Below are 26,591 nucleotides of genomic sequence, written 5' to 3'. Positions count from 1 at the left end.
TTTTAAAAATAATAATTCAGTAAGGAAAATAATCATTATAAATAATCAACAGATATTTTACTTAAATAAAATAAAATTTAAAACAAAAAGAAAAAAAAAAACAGGATGAACATTATTCTAGTTGCTTGAAAGATTTTTTAAAGGAATTCCATTTTTTTTTTTTAATGTGAGAAATTTCAACATTTTTCTCATGAAATGAGATCATTACAATAAAATTTGATAAATTATATCTTTTTAACTTTTATTGAGATAAGTATAATGAATAAAATAAACAGTGCAAATGATTAAGAAAATAATTGGTAGTATAATTCGAAAAATATAATCAACAATTTTTATCAAAGCTGCTGGTTGTCGTTCCGGTAAATGCGCATAATAAGGCATTTCATTGAACCATTGTGTCTTCTCATTACATTCATCACCAAAATTCTACAAAAATTTCAAATACATTATAGTTGAATTTTGATTTGCTCTTTTATTACTATCACTATTATCATTACTGTTATTTTATTCTTGTTGTTATTATCATTGTTATTGCCCATAAACAAATAGATTGATCTGAAAGCACTAATTGCATTTAAAATTTTTGGCTAAAAATCGGAAATAATAAAGCAAAAAAAAAATGCTAAAATTATAATTAAAAAAATTTACATATATTCGTTTCGATATTTTTTGTTTTTCCACTACTTTCTTAGTCATAAAAACAGATTGGAGAACGATAAAAAAAGCAAATGCAATAATTTGCAAATTCCAAATATCAATTGCTTTTAGATATGATGTTCGTGTAACATTCCATTTATTACTGATAGCCTAAAAGATATTTTTAAGAATGATACTTAAAGATTAATTTATTAACCTGAGCAAATTATCTATTTCAAGTTTCAATTTATGCATATTATATGGTTTTTGATAAAAAAAACTCATCGAAATTTGTTTTGAAAAATTTTGCAATTTCATAAAAGTATTTTTTACACATATTTGGATGTCTTAAATTTGAAAAAAATAAATAAATAATAGCAAAAATAATAATTATTATGAGATATTTTTTGTCTTTTTTTTTTTTCCTCACTTTTTTTTTCTATTTTTTTGAACAATAAAATAAGTATTTACAATGATGAGTATAGTGAAAAAACTTGTAGTAGTGATAACGAAACGATGCTTGGCCGAATTACTTGCAGCCCAAAGTGATAACCATGAGCAAAAAAATAGGATTGTTGTTGGCGCATATAGTGTCCAGATCCAAATCATTATTGATCTGGAATAATAATTAATGATAATAATAATAAATAACAATATTAATTAATAATAACAATAATAATGATAATGATTTGAAATATAACTAATGAAAGGCAATTAATGTATGAATAAATGACTGAAAGTTGAAGAAGAAAAAAGCGGAAATTTGAAAGACTTTGAATTAAACAGCAATTTTTAATTTTAAAGGATTGAAAGCGATCAAATTTCTGATATAAATTTTGCATACTTTACATATTTTTTTATTTAACTTCAAAGTTAAAGTTAAATTTCAAGGCAAGAAGAAAATATGAAAACTTCTTTTTTTTTTATATATTTACTTTAATTTCTTTTTTTAATCCAAAACAAAAAAAAAAAATCCAAATTTCAAACTTTTTAGAAAAAAAAAAAAAAAAAGAAATACCTTCTTAGACTTAGGATAATAGTTTTACCAATACGTTCACAACCAAGTACTATCCAAATACCCCAGCCAAGTTTTGATACTGTAATTGATGTTATTCCTGTCCATTGAGCTCGTGAATCTTCTAAAATTATTATTTTTAAATTATGAGAAAAAACAATAGAACAAATTTTATCATCAATTTTCAATCATTTCATTTACAATAATTACCAAAAAATGAAATTTAATTTGATTCCTTCCTTTTTTTTTTTTTTTTTTTGCTTCAATATTTTAAATTTTCCACATCAATTCTTTTTCTATAAATTAAGCTAAATTGCTCTAAACTTTAATTTTCTCTTTTTTTTTTAAAAAAAAATTAATTGTTTGAGAAAGATAGAAATAAAAATGATTACCGTTGTGAAAGATTAGTGAACAATTTCGTTCATCAAATGGAAATGAATGTAATTCATGAATTTCCATCGTTTTCACCAATAATCTTTAATGTAAATTATTACCACAACTTTTATTATATGAAATAACGAAAACTACAACAAAAGAATTTAAAAAAAAAATTTTTTTTTTATTTAAATTTATTATAGAGAATTTTATTTGAAATGTGCACATTTATTTTATTATTATTATTATTATTACTATTTCCGTTTCTATTTATATTATCTAATCTTTTTCATTCCGTTTATCATTTTCACCTGAATAATTTATACATATATAAGTAAATTCTATTAAAGATAGAAAAAGAAGTGATGATATAAATTTTAAAAAAGTTTTAAACCAAAGGAAGTTTATATAAACTTTTGTGTAAGTTCCACCATTCCATTGCTATGCAATTCCACTTCCTCTTTTCCAATCATTCGAATTTCCAATGCATTTAATATTGTAATTAATGGGTTCCAAATATAAGAGCCTAAAAACAGTTATTAAATAATTTTACAAAATAACAGCAATAATGACAATAATAATAATAATAATAATAATAATAATAATAATAATAATAATAATAATAATAATAATAATAATAATAATAATAATAATAATAATAATAATAATAATAATAATAATAATAATAATAATAATAATAATAATAATAATAATAATAATAATAATAATAATAATAATAATAATAATAATAATAATATAAAAAATAATAATAATAATAATAATAATAATAATAATAATAATAATAATAATAATAATAATAATAATAATAATAATAATAATAATAATAATAATAATAATAATAATAATAATAATAATAATAATAATAATAATAATAATAATAATAATAATAATAATATTAATAATAATAATAATAATAATAAAAATAATAATAATAATAATAATAATAATAATAATAATAATAATAATAATAATAATAATAATAATAATAATAATAATAATAATAATAATAATAATAAAAAAATAATAATAATAATAATAATAATAATAATAATAATAATAATAATAATAATAATAATAATAATAATAATAATAATAATAATAATAATTAATAATAATAATAATAATAATAATAATAATAATAATAATAATAACAATAACGATAATAACAATAATAATAGCAATAATAATAATAATAATATATCCCATGGATAGGTAACACAATGCACGGGAGAATAATTTTATTTTTTTCTATTCTCTGGGTAACTTTTTTTTTTTAAAAAAATTATCTTAAAATCTGTAAAATAAAAAAAAATTAAAATGAAATGAAATGAATTACTTGAGCGCAATCGGATATGTGCACCATTCGGTCGTTCCTTTTCATAAATTAATCGTTTTTCCACCCATTTTTGTCTTATTGTTAACCAAAAATTGCACTACAATAATATTTTAAAAAATAAAAAAAGTTTCTTTCTTTTCGTTTTGTTTTTAGTTTTTTATAAAATTCTCAACAATTTACGTTAGCATTGTTTACACGTAAACATTTTGTTTATACGTAAATTATATATAAACATATTATCACACAATTATACAAACAAAAGTATCCAATGTCTCTTCACTTTTAAAAATGGATGCATTTTTTATTTATTTACAATAAAAATATTAGATTTCACTGTGTTCTTTCTACCTTATTTGTCTGTCTCTCTTTTCCTCACTACCTCTCTCTCTCTCCTTTTTTTCTTTTCAATCATTGCAAAATAAAATTAATTAATAATAATTCCATTTGAAAATAGAAAGAAAGAAAATTTTTTAATTCCGAAACAAAATCTTTACTAACTTCATGTTCCATATCATTTAATATACGATCGATTGAAATATGTACAGCAACGGTTACATTATCTGATGAATCTGAAACAGATAAATGTTTAATTAATTAATTAATTAACAAAAAGCAAAATTTAAGAAGCAAAAAAAAAAAGAAAAAAACGGAAGGAAAACTTTGCATTCTTTAAGTAGTAAAGCAAATTGTCACAAACTTTTTGTAACATTTATTACTGAAGATGAAAGAAATATTTGACAAGATTTACGTATACGTGAAATGTGCACGCACGTGAAAAGTGTAGTACATATATCTATACAATTTTTTTTTTTTTTTTTTGATATTTTCAAATTTTATAAATAATGAAGAAAGAGAGACGAAGAAAAAAAAAGCAAAGATCAGAATTAGCAAGATAAGCTCCGCAACATTATGCATCATATATACCGGAAATTCATACCGGAAATATTAATTACGGATTTTACAGCAAGAACAAACGCTAACCAAAAAGAACGACTATTAATTCATTTATATAAATGAAATGGCCCTCGTGAAACGTGAAATAATCATAAAAGTCATTAAGTTATCATTGATTTGACATACTCAAATTAGTTATTAAATTTAAGCAAAGTTATTTCTTCCATTTATTTGCATTTGTAAATCTGTATAATTCAAAAATTTAATAAAATCTTTTAATAATCCGGAAATAGTAAGTATAGAATTTTAGTTTTTAAAGAAAATTTTACAATCTTATTCGACTAATCCTTCCTTCCATTTTCTTTTTTTTTTTTTTTTTCTGATAATTTGTCAATAAAAATTATTGTAAAAGTATGTAAAATACCTGGAAATCGATAATTACGTAATAAATTGTCGACAATTTCACGATCACTCAATAGATCCTTTCGCTTCGGCAAATCAATTTTTCTTGATGATCTATCAGGTCTTAAATTTTGTTTTGAAAAGAAAAAAATTTTTAATTGTTTCCATATTAAACAAAATTCTTTCTCAAAAACAAGAAATTATTTTATTTATAAAATAAAACTATCATAATAAAAGCATATTTAATTCCATTACATCTTGTGGTAATTAATCTTAATTTGATTAAATAAATTTAAAATAAAGTAGATTGACTGTACTTTTTTTTTAATTTTTCTTTTTTTTTAAAATGACTAAGTGCAGATTTATTAACTTAAAAAGTTAAAATAATATATCATTATGATATTAAGTGATTTTTTTTTTTTTTTGAAATTAAATAAAACTTCGGAAATTTCAAGAAAGATTTTTTGAAAATTATCTGGGTTAGCAACAAAACTGTTTCACATCTGCATAATTATCTAAGGTAATTATTTTGTTGTTGTTGTTGTTGTTGTTATTTCGTCTTATGAATATAATTTTGCATTTTTAAATATAAATATAGTTTTTGTTGCAGATTCGAGAAAGTTTATTTTTTTTTTCGAGAAATATCAATTGGAGCAGTTAGTTAACTTTTCCTTCCTAATTTTCCTTTTTCCATCTCCAAAAGTGCAAAATAATAAATGCAGACTGGGAAATAAATAAGTAAATTTTTTTATATTTAATTGAAGCAATTCCAAAATTAAAATCTTTTTCAATGTATTGTGGACAAGTAATTTAAAGATTAAAAATCTTCCTTTTTTTTTTTTTAATTTGAAATCATTACCAAAGATTAATTTAATTTCGATCCAGCATTTTTATTAAATTTGTTATCAATAAAAGGATTGTCCTAGCAAATCGGAAAGTTAATTCTTCATATTATATTTTATCAGAAATGATTTTGTGGATGTATGGGCAGTTAAATGTATTAAAATAATTTTTTATTAAATCAAAAAAAAAAAAAGGAGTTGCAAACTAGATTACTAAACAAAACAAGATATGAAATTCATGAATAGATAAATTAAATTATGTTAACAATTTTTTAGTGATTTGAGAACATTAAAAACGAATAGAAACAGTTCGATATTATTATAATTTCAAGAGTTATAATAATTTTAAATGTGTCAAATCTGAATGCAAATCGAATATAATATTTACTATATAATAATATAAAAATCATTTAAAATGCTATCCAAAAATTATAAATAAAATTGAAATAAAAGAAGGCGAAAAGTCGCGTTAAACTTCAAAAGTGTACGACTATTTCCTCCTTGTTTAAGACATTAAACATTTAGCAGATTATTTAATGTTTCATTTTCTTTTTTTTTTTTTTTTAATAAAATTTATAAACAAAATTCATCTTAAAAAAACTTATATCCATTAAACTTAAGTAAATAATATGCAAATTTGAATAATTAATATAATGTAATTTTGTACGAAATCATAGAAAATACGAAACAATTAATTTAGGTGAGTGAATCTCACTGATAAATTAACGGATTAATGAGAAAGATGAAAGAGAGAGAGAGAGAGAGAGAGAGATGCTGTCGATAACTTTTTATCAACTAATTATTCTTTTGCAAAGAATTCGGAAACTGAAATTAATTGGGATGTTTATAGCGAGAAAAATGGAGTAATAAATGTTTATCGATTTTTGATCGATTTCAGTATTATACGAATTAAACTTTAACACAAAAGTTATTATAAAATATTTTTAATCAATTTCAATTGTTTCTAACCAATTTTAATATTATATTCATAAAATTTAAAACTTTAAATTTATCAAAAAAAAAAAACTGTAGGTAGAGAAAGAGAAAGAGAAACGATCAAAAGATTAACTTACCCAGTGGTCCGATAATTTTCCAATAAAGTTTCATTATCAGCAAATGCATTTGTTATCACTGAATGATTAACAGATGATATAATACATATTAATCGCAAGAATGGTATTAATGAAAACATCATATATGTTTTTTGCTTCTTTTCTTTGTTTACTTGTTTATTCTTTCGTTCTCCTCTTTTTCCGAAAATTCAGTCGGAAAATATAAAAATTTACCGCTTATCTATGATAGGAAGAAAATCAGTAAATTATGAAAAAAAAATTTTTTTTTTTTTTTCAGTTTATATGCTATTTGAGAATTTTAATCAATTTAATAGGATTAATATAGTTCCTTAAAAATAGTGTAGATATATGTGATCAAAAATAATGTGCGATCGATATGAGGTCAACAATATTGACTTTTGCTCTGTTTTCGTGTTAGTATTCAAAATATTCGTATCAATTCTCGAAATAATAACAGTAATAAAAGTAATATTAAGCAATAGTTAGTAATAGTAAATAACAACAAACAATCTGTTTATTGTCAACAAATAGTAAATATATAATTAATAGAAGATGCAGGAGTGTATTACAGAGGTTGATGAGTTGTGAAAAGTGAATTTGGCTGAAGGCGTAAGCAGTACCGATGATGTTGTTGTTGCAAACCCATCCCATCGAATATGTGTGACAATGATGCCATCTGTGAACAAGGAGGTGCCAATGACACCGATAATAGTTATACTGGTGATGATGATGATGATGATGATAGTGATAATGAAGATGACAGTATTATTTCATTTTAAAGGACAATAATTATCGTTTTGCTATGAAACAATTATTTTATCAAATAAAATTGCATTAACAAAATTATGATTTTAGAAATGTATAATTTTATAATAATAAGTTGATTATATCATTATTATTATTATTATTATCATTATCATTATCAATATGATCATTATTATTTTCACTACAATTACTGATATTATTATTATTATTATACTCAATTTTATTCTTTATTCCTTCTTCCTTCGTTGTTAATTTGTAATTTTCATTCAATGCTCTTTAATCATTAATTTTATTCCATATTGTTTAATTTTTATCTTTTTTTAACTATTCATTTTAATCTTTAATCTATTTTTTATTCTTTGTTCTGTATTCATTGTTCTTTAATCTTTATTCTTTTTTTTTTTTTTGCTCTTCATTATTTATTTAGCAAATCTTCATTCTTTAACCTTTAACCTTTTTTAGTCTTGATTTCTTATTTCTTACTCTTTCAATTCTTATTCTTTGTTTCTTACTCATATCTGTTCATCCTCTATTCCTCATTTAATCATTTATTCTTTAATCGACAGTCTCTGCTCTCGATTTATTCTTTATTCTTTACTAATTAAGCTTTATCCTTTATTACTAATTCTTTGTTCATTTCTTAATTCCACCTTTAATTTCTAATTTATAATCTGCTTGCTATGAATTTTTATTTCATTTACTGAAATATCTTTGGTCTTCGTTCTTCATTATTTAACCTTTGTTCTATATTTTTTTTTCTCTGACCTTTACCCTTTATTTTATTATTATTATTATTATTATTGCCACCGCCAGTAGTAATAACAATATTATTATTATTACTGATAATAGCCATTAATTGAAATAATAATGATAATATATATTTTGATATTTTTTGACTGATTAAGCCTAAAACTTTTGGGATTTATTTTTTTAATTAGTTTTGGTTTAAGTTCTCTCATTTAAGTACACAAATGGGATTGGAAAGTTTAACTGATGGAGATGAACAAATGTAATGTTGGAGTAAATACTAAGTGCTTACATTTAAACATTATTTAATTCAAACTTTTTATTCACTGCTTTGCTATTTCTTGTCTTTAATCAAATTTGATTGATAAATTTCAAATCTTTAAATGAGACAATCAAAATTTTAATCACTTTTTTTTTGCATTTTTAATTTCAGAAAGCATGAAATGATGAATAAATCGAAATCAAAATGGCAGGAAATGCAATCTTATTTTAAGCATAAAAAAATTTTCTAATCAAAAGAAAAATTTAAATTAATCATAAATTATGGTTAGCCAAAAAGACTTCAAATCATTTTCCTCTAGAATTGGCAAGAGAAGAAGCATTACAGAGTCATTTGCTATTCTGATGTGTTATATCGTTGACAATATCCATTTGTCCTTTTTTTTTTTTTTTTTTTTTTTAAATGGTATATTTTAAAATATGCAAATAATTTCTGATTCCTTTTCTTTTAAAATATAATTTCAGAATAAAACCCTTAGAAATTGCTAACAAATTTTGTTCTCTTTTTTATGAAAAATTGGTAAGAAATGATGAATTTAAAAAAAAAAAAAAGAACTAAATAATTCTCGTATTTATTACAGACAGTTTAGTTGGTTAATAAATGATTATATAATGAATAAATTTGAAAAAAATTTATATCGCAAAAATTGACCCAACAACTGTACAATTGTTTGAGAACAATGTTAAAATACATAAATGTTAAAATTATGTCATAAATGGTTTACAATTTTTAATTAAATTTATTGCATTTGAAAGTAATCAATCGAGAAATATATTATTCTAAAAACATTTTTTTGTATTTTTCAATCAAAATTTGTGAGTAATAATTGCATAAATAATATTCAATGAAATCTAAGCTGGTCTGAGCACAACACATTCTATTTGATGGTGTCATTCAAAATTTTATTGGTTAAATTATTTGAAATTAAAATTAAAAAATTCAATTCGTTTTTTTTTTAATGCAAATATTTTCTTTGTTTGTTATTTTTTTTTCTCATTTTTCTTTTCAAAATATAAAATGAGATCATTTTTTAATCTCTCTTGTTTTTGTCTCCTATCAAGAAAACAATTGCTACCTTCGTCCTTTTTTTCTTTATGCTGAAAATAAGCAAATTTTAAAAACAACAAAAAATAAAAAAATAAATAAAAATACTTTAACATAAAAAGATAGATGCGCTATGTTGTTTAATAGGCGTTATGCACGCCAATTTAACAATCATTTATCAATTTACGCCTATTTGAGTAAAAAATTATTTTACTTTACTAACTTGAAAAATGATTATTGAAGAATGAAGAAATTAAAAAAAAGAAATTTTTCATATGAAAATTTGAAAAAAATACAGTACAATTTTGCTAACTTAAACAATACATATTACTTTAATTTTTTTTTTCAATTAACTTCAAATTTTAATTTAAAAAAGTAAAAGTAAAAAAAAAAAAGGAATATAACAAAATTCTTTTACAAAAAGTTCGCCATCAAATATTTTAAATAGAAAAAAAAAAAAGTGAAAATGTATGAAAATTTCAAAAAGTATCGATTGAAAAAAGAAAAAAAAAACAAACAACGGTTGCAAATAAAAAGGAAAAAAGAAATTCCAAATCGAAATTGTAATTTAGAAAACATTTAGAAAAAAGAAAGAAAAAAAAAAGAGAAAAAATGGATTACACATCAAAATTTTATAATAATTTTTTAAGCAAACGAACAAATAATTGAAAATGACTAATTATATAAGAATATTGTACATGAATATAATTCATGTACAATTCAATTCATCTTTCTTTCATAATTTCAAAAAGTATTTTAAAAGAAAAAAAAAAAATAAAGTATCCTTTTTTTTACAAATTACAATGCGCATTTCTTCTGAACAAATAATTTCAAAAAAAAAAAAATTATTCATCGATGATTTATTCAAATAAAGTAATTTGTTTGCCTCTCTTTTCAAATAATTTTTTTTCTAACCTCTCATCGATGAATTTAGCATTTCCTTTTCATTTAAAATTCACTTCCTTTTCTTTTCATCTTTCTCTTTCCTCTTCCTCTTCTCCCTTTTGCTCTCCCTTCTTTCCTCTCTTAATTTTCTTTTTCTTTTGTAAAAATAAATCTAAAATAATTCGACAAAAATTCTTCTTTGCTTCTTTCTTTTTTTTTTTTTTTTCTTAATACTCTATTGAAAAATTTTCAAATCTATCAACAACAAATCGAAACAAAAAGGAAAAAAAAAAATTTTTTTTTTTCAATCTTTTAAAAAGAATGAGCTTTTTTTTGTGTAAGAATATATACTAACAATTTTGTTTGCTTTAGTATTTTTCCTTCTTTCTTTCTCTTTTTTTTTTTTCGGAAAATGACAAAAAAAATTTTTTTGAGAAAATTAAAATATTTCAATAAATTATTTCAACAAAAAGTATTGCTAAATAAATTTATCGAATTTTTTGATTAATCTATTAAAATTCTGGTTAAATTCATTGAATTTGTCGAATTTTTGCTGAATTCATTGAATTTTTCAATTTTCATTTGATTCTCCTAAATTATTTCTGATTGACCCATTGAAGTTATTGAATCTTCACTTGAATTCATATTATGTTAGATAGTTTCATCAACAATAATTGATGAAAATTAATTAAAAATAGATTTATAGGAATGGATGAGATCGAAGAGAGATGATTGATTTGTCTTCTATTGGTCAGTTTTTGATAAAATTTAATTAAATTTTTTTTTTTCTTTGCAAAATTTTTGACTTTATTTTTTATTTTTTTTTAATAAAGTTTTGAAAAAAAAAAAAATTCCGTTTACTCGTTAATTGAAATAGATTTTAGTTGAGTTCACTGCGATTCCATTGATTTTTCTTTACGTTGATTTTTCCATACAGAGTTAGTATTCATTTGGATTTCATAGCAAATTTTTTTAAAATTATTTACTTCAATATTTTGGAAAAAATAGAAGAACAAAATTTGTGAAATACTTACTTATTTGAGGTTTAATTGTATTTGAGAATCCTGAAACATTTGAGAGATACGGATCTTCCATCAATCAAACCGGTCAATCCTGTTCTGTTACGAAAAGCGAAAAGTGGATTTAATGAATTGAATTGAATTGAAATGAAATGAAATGAAATTAACTAATTAAAAAAATGGCACAAAGCTTATATTGTTGGTGGTTTCATTCGTTTCTTTAATTAATTTATGGGGCAATATCAGAACAATATTAAAAAAAAGAATATTACTCTTAATATTACTATTCACAGAAATAATAATAATAATAATGATAGCAAAAACAACTACAGTAATAATAATTATTATCATTAATAATTATTATTAATAACAATAATAATAAGTAATAGTAATAAATAGTATTAATAATAATACAATAATTGATGTTTTTTCGTTTTTTTTTGTCCAAAATGTTCGAAACATTACAAATTAGGCGAATGATACGAGAAAAAATGAATTGTTGACATAGGAAAGATTTAATTTAATTAATTGCTTAATTTGAGATGTTTTTTTGAATTTATGTAATCAATTTGGCATTGAAATGTAAATTTTCACTTCTACAATTAATCTTTCCTTCCCAATTTATTTTTTTTTTTTTTTTTACGGTTAAAAGATAATTTTAGAAATGCATTTGTTAATTTATTTCACCAAACAATACATACGAATATTGCATAAATAATTAGATAAATAAAAATATTATAAGTTATTTAATTTTAAATGCTTATTGATAGAAAAAAAAAATTGAATTAAAGTATAAAACTTTTACAAATAAATATTTCATCAAATAAAATTAAAACTTATTTACTGACAAAGCAAAAAAACGAAAACACAAGCATATTAATTAGTTTTTAAAAATAAGAAAATGTTGATTTTTGATCAAAAAGGTAAATTGAGGACAACCATCTGGTATGATAATGAATATGTAGTGAGATTTCTGTGATGAATGAGGAAATTTCAATCTATTTGAAATGCATTTTTCTTTTCTTTTTTTTTTTTTGTCCTCTTTTTTCTCCAATTAATTTCTTTCAAAAATTATTTCCATCTAAAGGTAACAATCAAATGTTGACAATGATATATGACAGATACAGCAAACAATTATCGGGAAAGTTCAAGTAATTACCATCGTTAATACTTGACTATTATCAATAAATTTATTTTTTTTTTTTCCATTTTTTCTACTTTGCGAGGATTATAATATATTTTAAGTAAGAAATTCGAATAAGTGAAATTATGCAAGTAGTTAAATTGTTTGCTACAATTTCTTACTGCATGCAAATATATTTATTTCGTGCTTTTTTTTTTTTTTTTTTTTTTTTTTTTCAGGATAGAGATTTAAAAAAAGCAATAATGTATGCAAGGAACAAAAAAGGATAATTAAAAACAAAAAAATGAATTAAAATACTATTTATTAAATTTGTATTTCAAATTAAACTAAAACTAAATCAGTAGACTGTTTATTTGTCGTAAATTTTAAAGAACAAACAACAACAACAACAAAACTAGCTTATGTTTAGAGTTATTCCTAAATGCTAATTAATTAAGTAGTACCACTAAAATTATTCTATAAACAATTAATCTAATTATATCTGTCACAAAATTAGCTTTTTGCTAAAACTCATCGTCATTTTCTACTCTTTCTTTCAAGTGATTACTTTGTCTTAATAAATTTCAATCAAACTATGGCTGAGTTACATCAGCCATAATAAATTGGTACTACTTAAATTACATGCAGTATTAATTTACCACTAAAAAATCATTTGTTATTATGGATAATAAATTTATGTAGCGCATTAGTTTATAATGACAAAGTAATTATCACCTGAAGAAAAGGAATAGTTAATTATCACCTGAAGAAAAGGAATAGTACCATTTTGAAATTTTAAACTTAATTAAAGGTTATTTTTTCTAGGATTTATAAAAAAAAAAATACCGTTTGTATAAAATAAGAAGATTAATTAATTAATTAAAAGATCAGAGTTTTGAAGCAAAAATTAGATATTTAGTCAAAAAATTGAGAAAGAAAGGATAGAACAGCAATGGAAATTTTTGATTTTTAATATAAAGAAAAGATTATGTCATTGAAATATCGAGGTTAAATTAATTAATTGTTCTGTGAGTACTCATTTATTGTTATAAGTAATCATTTTATTTCGATTAGTATACATAGCAAAGAAGTCAATTAGTTAATTAAGTTTTCTGTTTGGATTTTATCAGAATTCGAAGTTAATCCATTGTTAAATGATAAGACTAATCCTGAGTTCAACATTTAATTTGGACTACAATAATAACCTGAAATCGAAGTTTTCACAGTTTCTAGGATGAATTTGATAGTTTTTTTCCTAATAATTTTAGAGGCCTTCGTTTAGTAATTTTGGAAAAGTTAATTCAGATTTTACCAATTCAAATTTATCGTTTCTAAGTTCAGCAAAAATTAAAATTTGTTGAGATTAATGCTTCGTAGTTTTTTTCTCCAAACATAATTCAAACTTAATCAGAGTAGATTGTTTCTTTGACTAAGATTGTTTTTATTTTTTGAAATCAAACCCATCGCGAACATTTTTAATATTAATAATATTTGATGAATAAAGTAAGTAATCCCAACATAAGTTTCCATATATGCAATCATATCATTCAGTTTTGACATTAAATATATTCCATTGGTTATAATTCAGTATTTCAGTCAAAAAAATTTTTTGATGCTTCAGTATGTTAATTTTCTTGAGTTTAATTAATTAGTTGATTGAGCTTCCTAGCTAATATTGTGGTGCATTTGTTTATATTTAAATTTAATTTAACAAATCTACTTAACAAATCATCAAAAAAAAAAAAGCTTTATTTTTGTAAGTTTCATTTCCTTAAGTTTAAGTATGTTAACATTTTAATAAACTTCGTTTTTAAAATTTCTAATTTTTTATTTGAAAAACTTAATAAATAGAAATTTATTTTAAGAAATAAAAACAAAGTCTTGATGGTGAATGTTTTTGTTAGATTTCAAAATTTAATAAATTTTTGAGAAATTTCTGAATTAAATTAGGTAATATTGGAACAGTTTTTCTATTTCTTTGCTATCTAACTAAATCACTATTGATAGTCGCCAGATTTTTGTTTTTAATTTTTTACTTCGCCTTTATAATTCAATTTCCACTGTTTAGGTCATTGCTTCAATTATTTTGTCAAATATTTTAATAATCAATTTCTTTCCTTCGATTTTTTTTTATTGGTAATTTAATATAAACTTACTTAATTGTTCTGTTTGTATTTTTTATACAAAACAGTTATTTTCCTAGTTTCACTTATTTTTGTTAGCATTAGTTATGCATTGTTATGCTTTGGTGCACATTTTGAAAACATATATTTATATAATATATTATGTATATGTATCAGTTGATCATCCCCTTAACAACTAATTCTATTTGCTGAATGACCCTTAATTTTACTTCTTCCTCTTCGTTTACCTTCCTTTATACACACTCTTTTTATTTGTATCTGTTAATAAAGATACATTAAAATATCCCTATGCAATTTCGCTATCAAGTTACTCCGAGATCGAGATCAGAAACATTACACCGAGATCAGAAAGTGTAAGAACCTTTCCATAATAAAAAAAAACCCACTAACCTTCACAGAATTTCAATTAGCCCTTATAGAATTTTGGTCATCAGATTTTGTTTTTGTTTTTGTTTTCAACGTGAATATGAAGTTCAAAGATTGAAATAAAGCTGAGCAATAGTTGACTGTTATTTAAGCCACTGTGATTGCTCTGTTTCATCTAGAAAGTAAAATCGACGACAGGTGAAAAAAAACAAAAGCCTTAATTCTGTAAATAAAAATAACCGGTATCAGGTAAACATTCACAACAAACCGGAAATGATGGTAAAATAATTGAATTGCTCAAATCAGACTAGCCGCATTCCATTATAGCTTCTGCATTTATTGGACCCAATGAAGCTCCTAGCATCAAGCAAGTTAGGTATGACTAAAATATTAATCGAAATCTGTAGTACAAATCTACTTTTAGGGTTAAAATCTAGTGTATGCATGTGTTATGCTTTGAATTGTAATACGTATTTCAAAAGTACATTATTTAATATTTGTTCCAATACAGATCACATAACTGTTATTTGTTTAATGAATTAACGCAGGATTACACAGTGCTACTTCAAAAAACATTAGTATATTTCAAGTAATTTTTATTTTCATATATCATAGAAATAGGAGTGGTTATTTGTGGATGTAAATTTTTTGTGAGTTTTGCAAAATTTGTAGAGTCAGAGAAAATGCTCCTTTAAATTTTACTCCATTCCATTATTTCATCCAATTGAAGGATAAAAGATTATTTTTTTAATTTAAAATTTAACTTATTTTAAAATTTTTTTGCTTAAAATTTAATTTAAAAAAAATCAAACTTAAAATTTCATTCAAAAATTAAAGCATAGTATTTTATTTTCTGCTTTTGGAAAGTAGATCAGAAAATTTTAATTTTGTAAAACATCGAATAATTTAGGATTTCCTAGTACTCAAATTTTGGTAAAATTAATGTAATAACCTATCTATTGCAATGGTTTCAATAGAGCAAAAGGAATTAGTCGATTATTCAAACCTTTAATATTCTGCAGTTTTGAGAAACGAAAAGAATTTGTCGAATTTTAACACTCTTTCCAATTAATTCTCAAAAATTTTTTACTCGATTACTTATAATATTATTGCTTTCTGACAAGGTGATTTCTGAATGATAAAACTATTGGGACGATCTTTTACATCTATTTTCTACCACAGTGTTGCAAATCAATGAATAGACTTGAAATTAATTGACTAGCGACAATTATACATTAATCAAAATGCAAACATAAAAGTAAAGCTGTGATCATTGGCGATCACTCGAAATATTTATGCAACTTTAATGTCATCAAATACTTCTAGAAAATTCCCCTGACCTACTTCTGGAAAATTCCTTTGTTCTACTTACTGTGAAATCGCTCACAGGCGGTATTATTGAATGAGAGAGCTTTTGGCGGGGATTTTGATGTTTTGTACGTTCCTCTCTAACTTATATATTGATGTTTTTCGTCTTTTACATATTTAAGTTTTACTTCATTTACTTAAAGTGGTTACATTAACAGGTGACCACAAGTAGCTTCCTTATTATTTATACCCAGCCTGTATTGGTGGCAAGACAGTTGCAACCACCTACTGCACAAGCGGCTACAACAGCAAGTGGTTACCGCAACACGTGATAACGAGTGGTTATCGTACCAGTTAGCTGAAAATGGTTGCAGTAACGGTGTGCAAGTGGGTGGCCGCAAGTAGTTGCAGTAACAGGTGGCTGCAAGTGGCTGCATTAACAGGTGGTCGCAAGTGATTGCAGTAACATGTGGTTGCATTAACAGATTGCCACAAGTATCTACATTAGCAGGTGGCTGCAAGTGGTTGCAGTAGCATGTGGTTGCATTAGCAAGTGGTTGCAAGTGGCTACCATAAAAGCTGACCGCAAGTGGTTACAGTAACATGTGATTGCAAATAATAGGAAGTGGCAATAGAAAGTGATAAAAGTGATAAATAGCTAATGTAAATGACAACAGTAGTTTTATTGACATGCTTTCATGCCTTAATATGTGTCATCCAATTTTGGTTTCATTTGTTTGTACCACTTGCTGCTACTTGCATTCAGATTCATTTAGATTTGAAATATTGAATATTTGAAAATTGTATGAAAAAAATGTAAAATGTATAATGTATAATCATCTTTGCTAAACATTTTTTTGCATTAATGTCCACTTAGTGGTTTTTTTACGTCTAGCTAAACGTATTTTTGGTATTACATTTTGCCAAAAATTCACGCAGTTAATGAGTAACAATAACAAAAAAAAAACATGCAAATAATGGAGTAAAAAAATTCGGGCCGAGAAAAAACTGAACATTGGCAAGCTTTAAAAAAATTTAAAAAAAAGAAAGGAATAAAAAAATATTACATTTAAGAAAAACTTTCGAAAATTAAGATTTAATCAACATGATGCATAAAATAAGCAAAGCTTTCGTAAAATGATAAATATAATAAACAAATGAAAAATGTACGAAAACAAATTTTTTTTTAAAAAAAAAAAAAAGATGGATTGCTGAGCAAAGACATTGTACAAAAAAAAAAAAAAAGAAAAAAAGAAAAAAAAGCTAACTTAAAAAATTAGGAAAAAAGCCGAGTTATTATAAGAAAGAAACTAAAATTTATAAATTTCGAAATTTCAAAACCAAAATCTTCAACAAAGAAATTAGGATAAAAATTTTCAAAAACATGTTAACCACAAGTAAAATATAAACCTGTTACATTTAAAACTCTTAACTTCTATTGCAAAAAAAAAGAAAAGAAAAGGTGAAAAAACAAACTTGAAAACAAATGACAACTATATTAACCGAAATAAGGTAATAAACCATAAAAAACGACGAACGAAAAATAGATAATAAGTGAAACGATCCCATAGACTGTTATGCCACTAATAGGCCATTGCACTTAGGTATAAATAACTATTATTTATTATTTCCTAGGAAGAGGGAAAGAAAAAGACAGTGAATGGCTTCGATCGATCTTCAATAATAGTTTTAATTAAATAGCACAATGAAAGACCAACATAACTTAAACTTTAATATGTAAAAGACGAAAAACATCAATATATAAGTTAGAGAGGAACGTGCAAAACATCAAAATCCCCGCCAAAAGCTCTCTCATTCAATAATACCGCCTGTGAGTGATTTCACAGTAAGTAGAACAAAGGAATTTTCCAGAAGTAGGTCAGGGGAATTTTCTAGAAGTATTTGATGACATTAAAGTTGCATAAATATTTCGAGTGATCGCCAATGATCACAGCTTTACTTTTATGTTTGCATTTTGATTAATGTATAATTGTCGCTAGTCAATTAATTTCAAGTCTATTCATTGATTTGCAACACTATGGTAGAAAATAGATGTAAAAGATCGTCCCAATAGTTTTATCATTCAGAAATCACCTTGTCAGAAAGCAATAATATTATAAGTAATCGAGTAAAAAATTTTTGAGAATTAATTGGAAAGAGTGTTAAAATTCGACAAATTCTTTTCGTTTCTCAAAACTGCAGAATATTGATGATTTGAATAATCGACTAATTCCTTTTGCTCTATTGAAACCATTGCAATAGATAGGCTAATATTGTTATTACATTAATTTCACCAAAATTTGAGTACTAGGAAATTTTAAATCATAAAAAAAAAGTGAAAAAAATTGAAAAAAAGCTGTGTAGGAGTACACAAAGCAATTTTCGCTTTTTTTTTTCTTTTTTTGAATGAAGTTTTGATTAAAAATTTCTGGAAGATATCTGCATTGCACTGAGAATAATTCAGCAATTATTGCTTTCGTTTTCTCTGCTTTATAAGGTGAAAATTCACTGCAACGCGTTTATATGTTCGACAGAATAAAGTTGATTAGAATGGAGTAAAAAAAATAAATTTGCTAAAATGATGTGTTAAATAAACCATATTCACACAGATTTAAAGATAAGATAAGAAAACATCTCTTTAAAATTGGTAAAAAAATGTGAGCCACATCAATGAGGACAGCGGTGAAAAAGCCTCCCATGCTATCACCATGCGATGATATACGGAAATATTGGTGGAGACAGAACACAGACAGTAAGCTTTAGACGGTGAATGTAGACGGGTCTGTTATGATAATAAGAACAAAGAAAAAGAGAATGGTTCTTGCTATTCTCTACAAAATGCATAGGATTTGGGTACATTTATTTTACAATATTTATAAAACTAGAAAATTAGTTTTTTTTTTTTTACAATAATTAATAAAGTTAAAAAGATTTAGCATTTTGTCTTATTGCTTTAAAGATACAGGTAAAAACTATAAAATGTTAAAGAAATGACATGATTTATGTATTTTCAGCATGTTTTTAAAAGTGAAATGAACTCTTGTTGGTTTAATTTGAAAATACTTCATCTATGTTACTCTTTTGTGGCATTTAAATCGTACGTACATAAACATTTTTTGCTAGATTAATTTGAATTATGATTTAAATTAAATTGATTTAAATTTCATTTAATTATGAAGTAGTGATAGGATCAAAAAATCCCATTTATAGATCATTTATTAGAAATTAAAAATTAATTATTCGAAATTAAAAATTAATTAAATTAAAAATAAAATAACATTTACAAAGCATTTACGAGCCACGTGCAAACCGTTTGCAAACGTGCTTCGTTTCACGTATTAAAAAAAAAAAAAAAACTTTTCTATGCTAATAATGTTTCAGTGTTAAGGTTAAAAAACATATCTCAAAAAGGTATGGAAAATTTTTACAGATATTTTTAAGTGTTATGCAGATCCTTTTCCAGAAGGAATGTTTTTCATACAAAGTAAGATGAAGAAATCTGTGAAAAAAAAAAGCAGAAAATTTTGAAAATAAAAGCTATGCAGGAGTAAACAAAGCAATTTTCGTTTTTTTTTTTTTGAATGAAGTTTGACCAAACATTTTTGAAAGATATCTGCATTGAATTAAGTCAGCAAATTACTGAAATTAATTCAGCAATTATTACTTCCGTTTTCTCTACTTTGTAAGGTGATTAATTCATATTATTTATAATTTTAAGTTCATATCATTTATGATTTTAAGTTCATATTATTTATGATTTTAAGTTCACATTATTTATGATTTTAAGTTCATATTATTTATAATTTTAAGTTCATATTATTTGTGGTTTCTTAGTGTTAATTGAACAAAGACTTTTATCGTTGAAATTACTGTTAATTCATATTATTGCTAGCCTCTTTAACTTTTTTTATAATTTCATACTTTACGATAATAAAAAATTTGCTAATAATTTTTAATATTATTAAAGAAAAAAAAAAGGAAGCTTAAAGATCAGCTAAAGAAATGATTAAAAACGGATGAATTTCTTACTTTCTTTTGAATTAAGCTTTTAAATTTTAATCATTAAACAAATATTATCAAATTCTTTCATTTATTTGCTATAATCATTTCTATTTTATTGACTATTTCAGTAATCGATGTTTTATTATTAACTTTTTTGGGTAGTTTAAAAAAAAAAAAACTTCAAATTGATAATGTTATCTCCATTTTTCCTTTTCTTTTCTATTGAACATTACAAACAAGTATATTCAATCGTTTCTTTTAAATTTTCAACGTTTTATTAGCTTCAAAAAGAGAAAAAAAAAGGAATGAAAATAGTCTCACATAATTAATTAGATATTAATATTTACAGCATTAACAAAATTGAATTTAAAATTTATTACATTTCATTCATTTATTTTTTTTTTAACATTATTAGTTAAAAAGTGTTAGGCGGTAGTTTAGGCATTTGGTGAAATGCATAGGGGCGCAAATGGTTAAACAATGTATGTCGAAGGTTCGAGTTCGCATTAAAAGAGACCTATGATGAGAGTACTAAGTCAGTTCTGCTACTGAATGTGCTATATGATAGACCATCTTCATAGATCCTACCGAGGTCTTTTAGATGTAATAAATATGAAATTTCAGCTAAGACCGAGAAGTCTCGACACATCCAATGAATTATTTTCAAAATAGGTGAAATTGATTTTGAAATAAGATGAAATTAATTAATTAATTAAACGAAAGTAAGCCATAGATTTTGGAATGTAATAAAATAATGTCAGTTTATAGAATTAATTGTTTATGGTTGTTTTAAAAAACGAATATATATTTTTCAAATATTAATTAATGAATGATTTCTGCATAATTAAAAGAGTTAAATTCTGATATATTTGATGCATTGATTATGTTAAATAATTCTATACCATTACATTTCAATTAAATATCATTAACAGATGGAATATTATGACTACTCTATTATTAATAGGAATTTAAATCATTGTTAAAAGTTAAGCATTACAAAATGTTACATTAATTTTTCTTTTCTTCATTTTTCTCTCTGTCTTTTCTAAATTGTAAACATTTTTTAGTTATGTATTCATTCTTTTAAATTATTCTTTAAAAGAAAGGAAAGCAAATCATTTTTTTATGTTATTTTGGAATAAAATTTCCATTATTTTCCAAATGTTTAAATTATAATTATTGCATTACAAATATTAATTTGACATTTCCTTTCTTATCAGCAATATTTCATTGGGAATCTAAAAATAATTATCGTTGTTACACATTTGATTTGGATGCTTTTAAGCTTTCCCATGCACATACACACATGCATACATACACACATACACATACCCACATACACATACACACATACCTATATACACATATACGCACACATACACATACACACATATACATACGCATATACACATACACAGACGAACATATATGTACACACACAACACATATACACATGCATACATACATACGTATACACACATACGTGTACACACATACACATATACGCACACAGACACATACACCACATATACATACCCACATACACACACGAACATATATGTACACATACATACACATACACAGATACACAGACACACATACATATACACACAGACACGAACATACACACATATACGTGCAGTACATGATTAAATGATTAATTCACGGTTGGCCCGACTTTAGATGGGTGTTTGAGGGTATCTCGAGGGAAGTGTAGGGGTCGAGGGTTGGTTGGCTTTCGGTTTACTTTGCGATTAAGTTTGAGTTTCGGTTTACTTTGAAACTGATAAGAAGTAGGTAAGTTTACTTTGAAACTGATAAGAAATAGGTAAGTTTACTTTGAAACTGATAAGAAGTAGGTAAGTTTACTTACTATTCTGAAATGCTTCTATTAGGTAATGAGAAAAATTTTGTCCGTTTTTCCATTTCTCCTTTTAATTTATTGTGCAAATAAACAAATGAATGATGATTCTAGTGATATCTCTTTAATCTGTTTGTCTTCAAAATTTCATAAATAATTTAGGATATGCTTGTGATTTGTAAACATAAGTTTCTTTGCTACTACAAAAGATAGACTTATTTGTTGTTATAAGATGTATGCAACCGAAATTATAATGATTTAGAATTTATTATTGCAAATTATAGTTTTTTTTTTTTTTTTGCACTAATTCATTAATTCATTGCTTATTTATGTTTCACATTTTTTTTTCTTCGCCTTCGTTTTTTCTTTTTTTTTTTCACTTTGATATGATTGTTAATTGTTGTACAGAATTTGGCAACGAAATTATGCAGTTTTGCTCATTTGAATGCCAATTATTACGATGATGACACCAAATCAGACTAATTTTACTTTGAAAGAGGACGAAAAATATGAGGTAATGCTAATCCTATTGTTTGTAAAAAATGTATTGTAAAAAATGACTGGTAAGTTTTGATGATAAGTATGGAATATACTTTATTTATTTATTTGTATATATATATCAGTGGATATTTATGTCTAAATATGTACTTATCCCTCTAAAAAATATTGAATCTGTTTGTATTTCGTATAAGTATTTAGTTTAGTCATTGATAATTTTTTTTAATCTTAACTAAAGTATTATAACATGTTACTAATATTATTATTGATACGAATTTTTTTCCCATTAATTTCTTGTAAAATTTTTAAAATCATTTTATTGCTAAATATAACCTTTCTTTTCAGTATAGTCGCAATCTATTCACAATTTCTCATATATCGTTTTCCTTAGTAGCGATAGTTTTGTTAAGCAGCCGTGGCTGTATTGGACTAGAAAATTATCGGTGACTAAACTAAAATCTGAATGTCCAGAAATGATGTTAACAACGTTTACTAGAACTGTTTTATATTAATTCACTCCTACTAACATATTAATTCATTCCTACTAACAAGTTTTATATCATCTAAGTTAATTACTTTAAGCGTATTAGCCAATTTACTGGAAAACATAATCTACATATTAATGAATTTATATGAAAGTTTAACGACAAACACAGTACTTTTTTTTTTTTTTTTTTTTTCAGCTCACAACATTACGAACGACAACTATAACGAATAATGATAGAAATTTTCTCGTACCTTTGAAACCAGGTGTACAAAACATGCCAAAACTTAGTTACTCTGAAGATGTTGGAACAAAAAATGGTGGCATTCATTTCACCAATATAATGGCTGATTCACTGGAATATCTGAAAAAAATGCTTGGTTTAACACCGGATTGCCTTAATGGAGGCATGAAGACATTAAGGGGTAAGAGTCAGTCTTACATTATAGAAAATAATTATGGTAATAAAAATTTTTTAAGAAATTTATGATAGCAAAAGTTTCTTCTGATGGTTATTTTTACGATTTTTCCTTATTTAAAAGTCCATAAGAAAATTATGGATTGAGCGTTACTGGATGGAATATAATTCTTAAGTTATACATCAGTCAAATAGCAGTTGGATAGAATTAAATTGACTACTAGATAATAATATTTGCCAAGATTGAGTGTTTTTAACTAGCAAACCTCAAGTTTCTAAAATTTCGATTAAGTTCTTTGAGTAGTTATATTTCATTGTATTGATTTATTTTTTAGGCGAGTGTATTTGTCCCAAATTCTACAGAGGTCATTTATGCGAAGAATTAGTTTGCGTCAATAATGGTACTTTAGTAAAAATACCTAAGCTTTTTCCAACGCAGTATACATGCAGGTTTGTAACTGTTTGTTACTAGGAGGAACGATGTAATTAGGATATTTCGAATGAAGTGTTTAACATGTGAAATTTGTGTAGACGAATAATTTATTGATTTAGTAACAGGATGAATAGCAGAATGAAGATGTAAAGATCAAAATAATAGTTAGAATCGAATTTTAAATACAGAGTTACAAAATACTTATCTCGGGGAGGTATTTGCCCGAAAAAACAATAAATTTTCAGATGTCCCTATCCAGAATATATACATGGTCAGCACTGTGAACATGTTAAATGCTTAAATGGTGGTCGTCCGATGGATAACGGACACTGTAAATGCTTGGATTATTGGTATACAGGACAATTTTGTCAGGTTACTTTTGCTAGATCTTTTTTTTTTTGAAATGAATTAGCGTTTGAACTTTTTTTTTCTCCCATGTTCTGCTTTGCACGAAATTTTCGTGCCATATTTCTTGTTATTAGGTCAGTAAAAAAATGATAAATATTTCCACCATTAAAAAATTACTAAAATATTTTTAATATAATTTTTATTTCAGGAATATGCGGCATCATGGGGTGTTGTGCTTGGTCTGCCTTTATTATGCATTGTAATTATGATTATCTGTTGTGTTGTTTGTCGTCTGGATTTGTTCCCAAGAAAACCTACTCATTCACGAAGTTATTTTTTAGGTTTTCTAAAATTTAGTAGTTAAGGTTGGAATATTTGAAGTGATTAATATTGCCGATTACCAAAGTTTACTATAGAATTTCTAAATTAGTTGCGAAGTAAACTTTGAAATGAAGTCAACGAACTTCGTTCCGTACGTTACAGAGAATTCTATTTATATAGGGCGTCGAAGAACACCACTAAGTACAATTTGTGATGAGGGTACTACTAGTCATCGACGTCGTGGACTGGAGTTGAACAGAAGCAGTAATAGGACAGGGAATGAAATTTATCTACGAATGCAGGTACAATTTTGCAGAACATGAATAAATTATAATATAAAATTTGAATGCATAATTTTACGTCTAATATTTCCGTTTTTTGGCTTAAAAAATCCTTTATCAGCATTATCCGGTTGATTCGCAGTACACTTAATAATATTAATTTAAGTGGTCTGTTTGTTGAACTATTTATCAAAACATAATGGATTTCTATTATTCATTCATATTTTAGGAGAATTTACTAAATGATAATGGTGGTGAATCTTTGGCAGCAAGGCCGCACAATTATTTTTTGTCATCATATATTGTTCATCTTAATTCAGTGCCGGTTATGGATCCTAATTTAACAACTGATGCAAATTCGTCCAAGCCTTTCGATCCACCACCCTCTTATGAAGAGGTATGTTACCTGTTTACAAAACAAAATTATATTTTGTTACTTTTGCTGTTTTTTATACCGAAGTTTAAAACTTGTAATAATAAGAATTGTGTAAATATCTGAGCGTTTATTAAAGAGAGTTCCATTTTAAAAAGTATACTAATCTTTTTTGGAAACACATACCATTTTTTTCCCTAGTTGCTTCAGTTTTTTTTTTTAAAAATAAAGTCCTTCGTATGTTTCTATTGTGTTATTTTTCCGTCTTGAAATTGTATCTTTTATGCATCTGATGTCAATTAGTTTAGATAATTCATAGTCTATTTCAGGCAGTTGCAACATTTTCAACATTACAGCAACCTCCTAGCGTAGGTGACGCAGCAGTTCTTCCACCTCAATATTCGTCTTATCCGAACCAAATGCTACCACGTTCCCAGTTTTCTAATGCTTTTCGAAATAGATAGAATCATCAGCATTTATCGCTTCTTTAGTGTGAATGTAGCCTTTCTCATGTGTGATAACATTTTATTTTTATGTGTAATTATGTGTGAAATGTCGATCATAATGTATTTTTAAAAATTGACAATTTTTTGCCTTTTTTCTATAAATTCTACTCGTTCGTTTATTTATTTATTTATTTTTCTTTTGTTTACACTAATTGCTATGATCTAAAGGGGGAATGGCAAATACGATATCTCTACAGGATAACTTTTTTTTTATTGATTTTAATTTGTATATCTTTGATTTATTACAGAATTGACTAACCATTTTGAAATTGTTGCTTCTGTCATAAATGTAAATAATATTTTATGAAGGATATTTGAAACAGTCGACGTTTTCATAACTCTAAATTCGTTAATTCTTTTTTTTTTTTCATGTTATCCAGTTTTGCTTCATGTAGAATAGCTTACTTTAGCCATCCTTTGTTACCATTCTTGTGTTTGTTTCCAGGAAATAATACAATACAAAAATTCTTATTTTGCTAACTTGTATAAAATTTCGTGAATTTCACTTTTATTTTGAATAGTATAGCATTATTTAGCTAATTTTATTTGATTTTACTATCAAGAAATGAACTAGATATTTTTAACATGGAAAAGATTTTTCTTAATCATTGTTTTTCTCTGATTCATTTCTTCCTTTCTTCCTCAAATCTTATCAGATTTAGATTGTTTAAATGAATTGCTTAATTGATCAGATAAAACGTTTACACTGAAAAATTTGATCAAATAGATTTTTTTTTTTCTTTAAATGATTTTAATTCATCCAACATATACATAATATATTCATTGCAATG

The 26,591-nt window shown here is 24.5% G+C and overlaps 2 protein-coding genes and 1 non-coding gene across 3 annotated transcripts; 1 reads left to right on the top strand and 2 right to left on the bottom strand.

The window, feature by feature from the left end:
- Positions 1 to 234: 234 nt before the first annotated feature.
- On the bottom strand, positions 235 to 6,716 carry Bm11556 (Uncharacterized protein; the record flags this gene model as incomplete). The annotated part of the gene is made up of 10 exons (XM_043080754.1): positions 235 to 426; positions 649 to 807; positions 1,108 to 1,252; positions 1,655 to 1,775; positions 2,044 to 2,126; positions 2,441 to 2,552; positions 3,384 to 3,480; positions 3,882 to 3,952; positions 4,702 to 4,802; positions 6,595 to 6,716. 10 exons carry the CDS (start codon positions 6,714 to 6,716, stop codon positions 235 to 237), a joined length of 1,203 nt encoding a protein of 400 aa, XP_042936688.1.
- A 14,079-nt stretch (positions 6,717 to 20,795) lies between these two features.
- On the bottom strand, positions 20,796 to 20,847 carry Bm15585. The gene has a single exon (XR_006227970.1). It is a non-coding gene; the product is annotated as a small nucleolar RNA Bm15585 (small nucleolar RNA).
- Positions 20,848 to 22,583: 1,736 nt separating this feature from the next.
- Bm8889 (uncharacterized protein) lies at positions 22,584 to 25,758 on the top strand (the record flags this gene model as incomplete). The annotated part of the gene is made up of 8 exons (XM_043080753.1): positions 22,584 to 22,652; positions 23,320 to 23,545; positions 23,874 to 23,988; positions 24,217 to 24,343; positions 24,528 to 24,648; positions 24,821 to 24,942; positions 25,151 to 25,318; positions 25,624 to 25,758. The coding sequence occupies 8 exons, from the start codon at positions 22,584 to 22,586 to the stop codon at positions 25,756 to 25,758; spliced, it is 1,083 nt and encodes a 360-aa protein (XP_042936687.1).
- Positions 25,759 to 26,591: the final 833 nt, after the last annotated feature.

This window comes from Brugia malayi (genome assembly GCF_000002995.4).
Source record: "Brugia malayi strain FR3 genome assembly, contig: Bm_v4_Chr3_scaffold_001, whole genome shotgun sequence".
In the NCBI taxonomy this organism is placed as follows: Eukaryota; Metazoa; Nematoda; class Chromadorea; order Rhabditida; family Onchocercidae; genus Brugia; species Brugia malayi.
The sequence above is the reverse complement of the archived record's forward strand: the minus strand, read 5'-3'. Positions and strand labels throughout refer to the sequence as shown.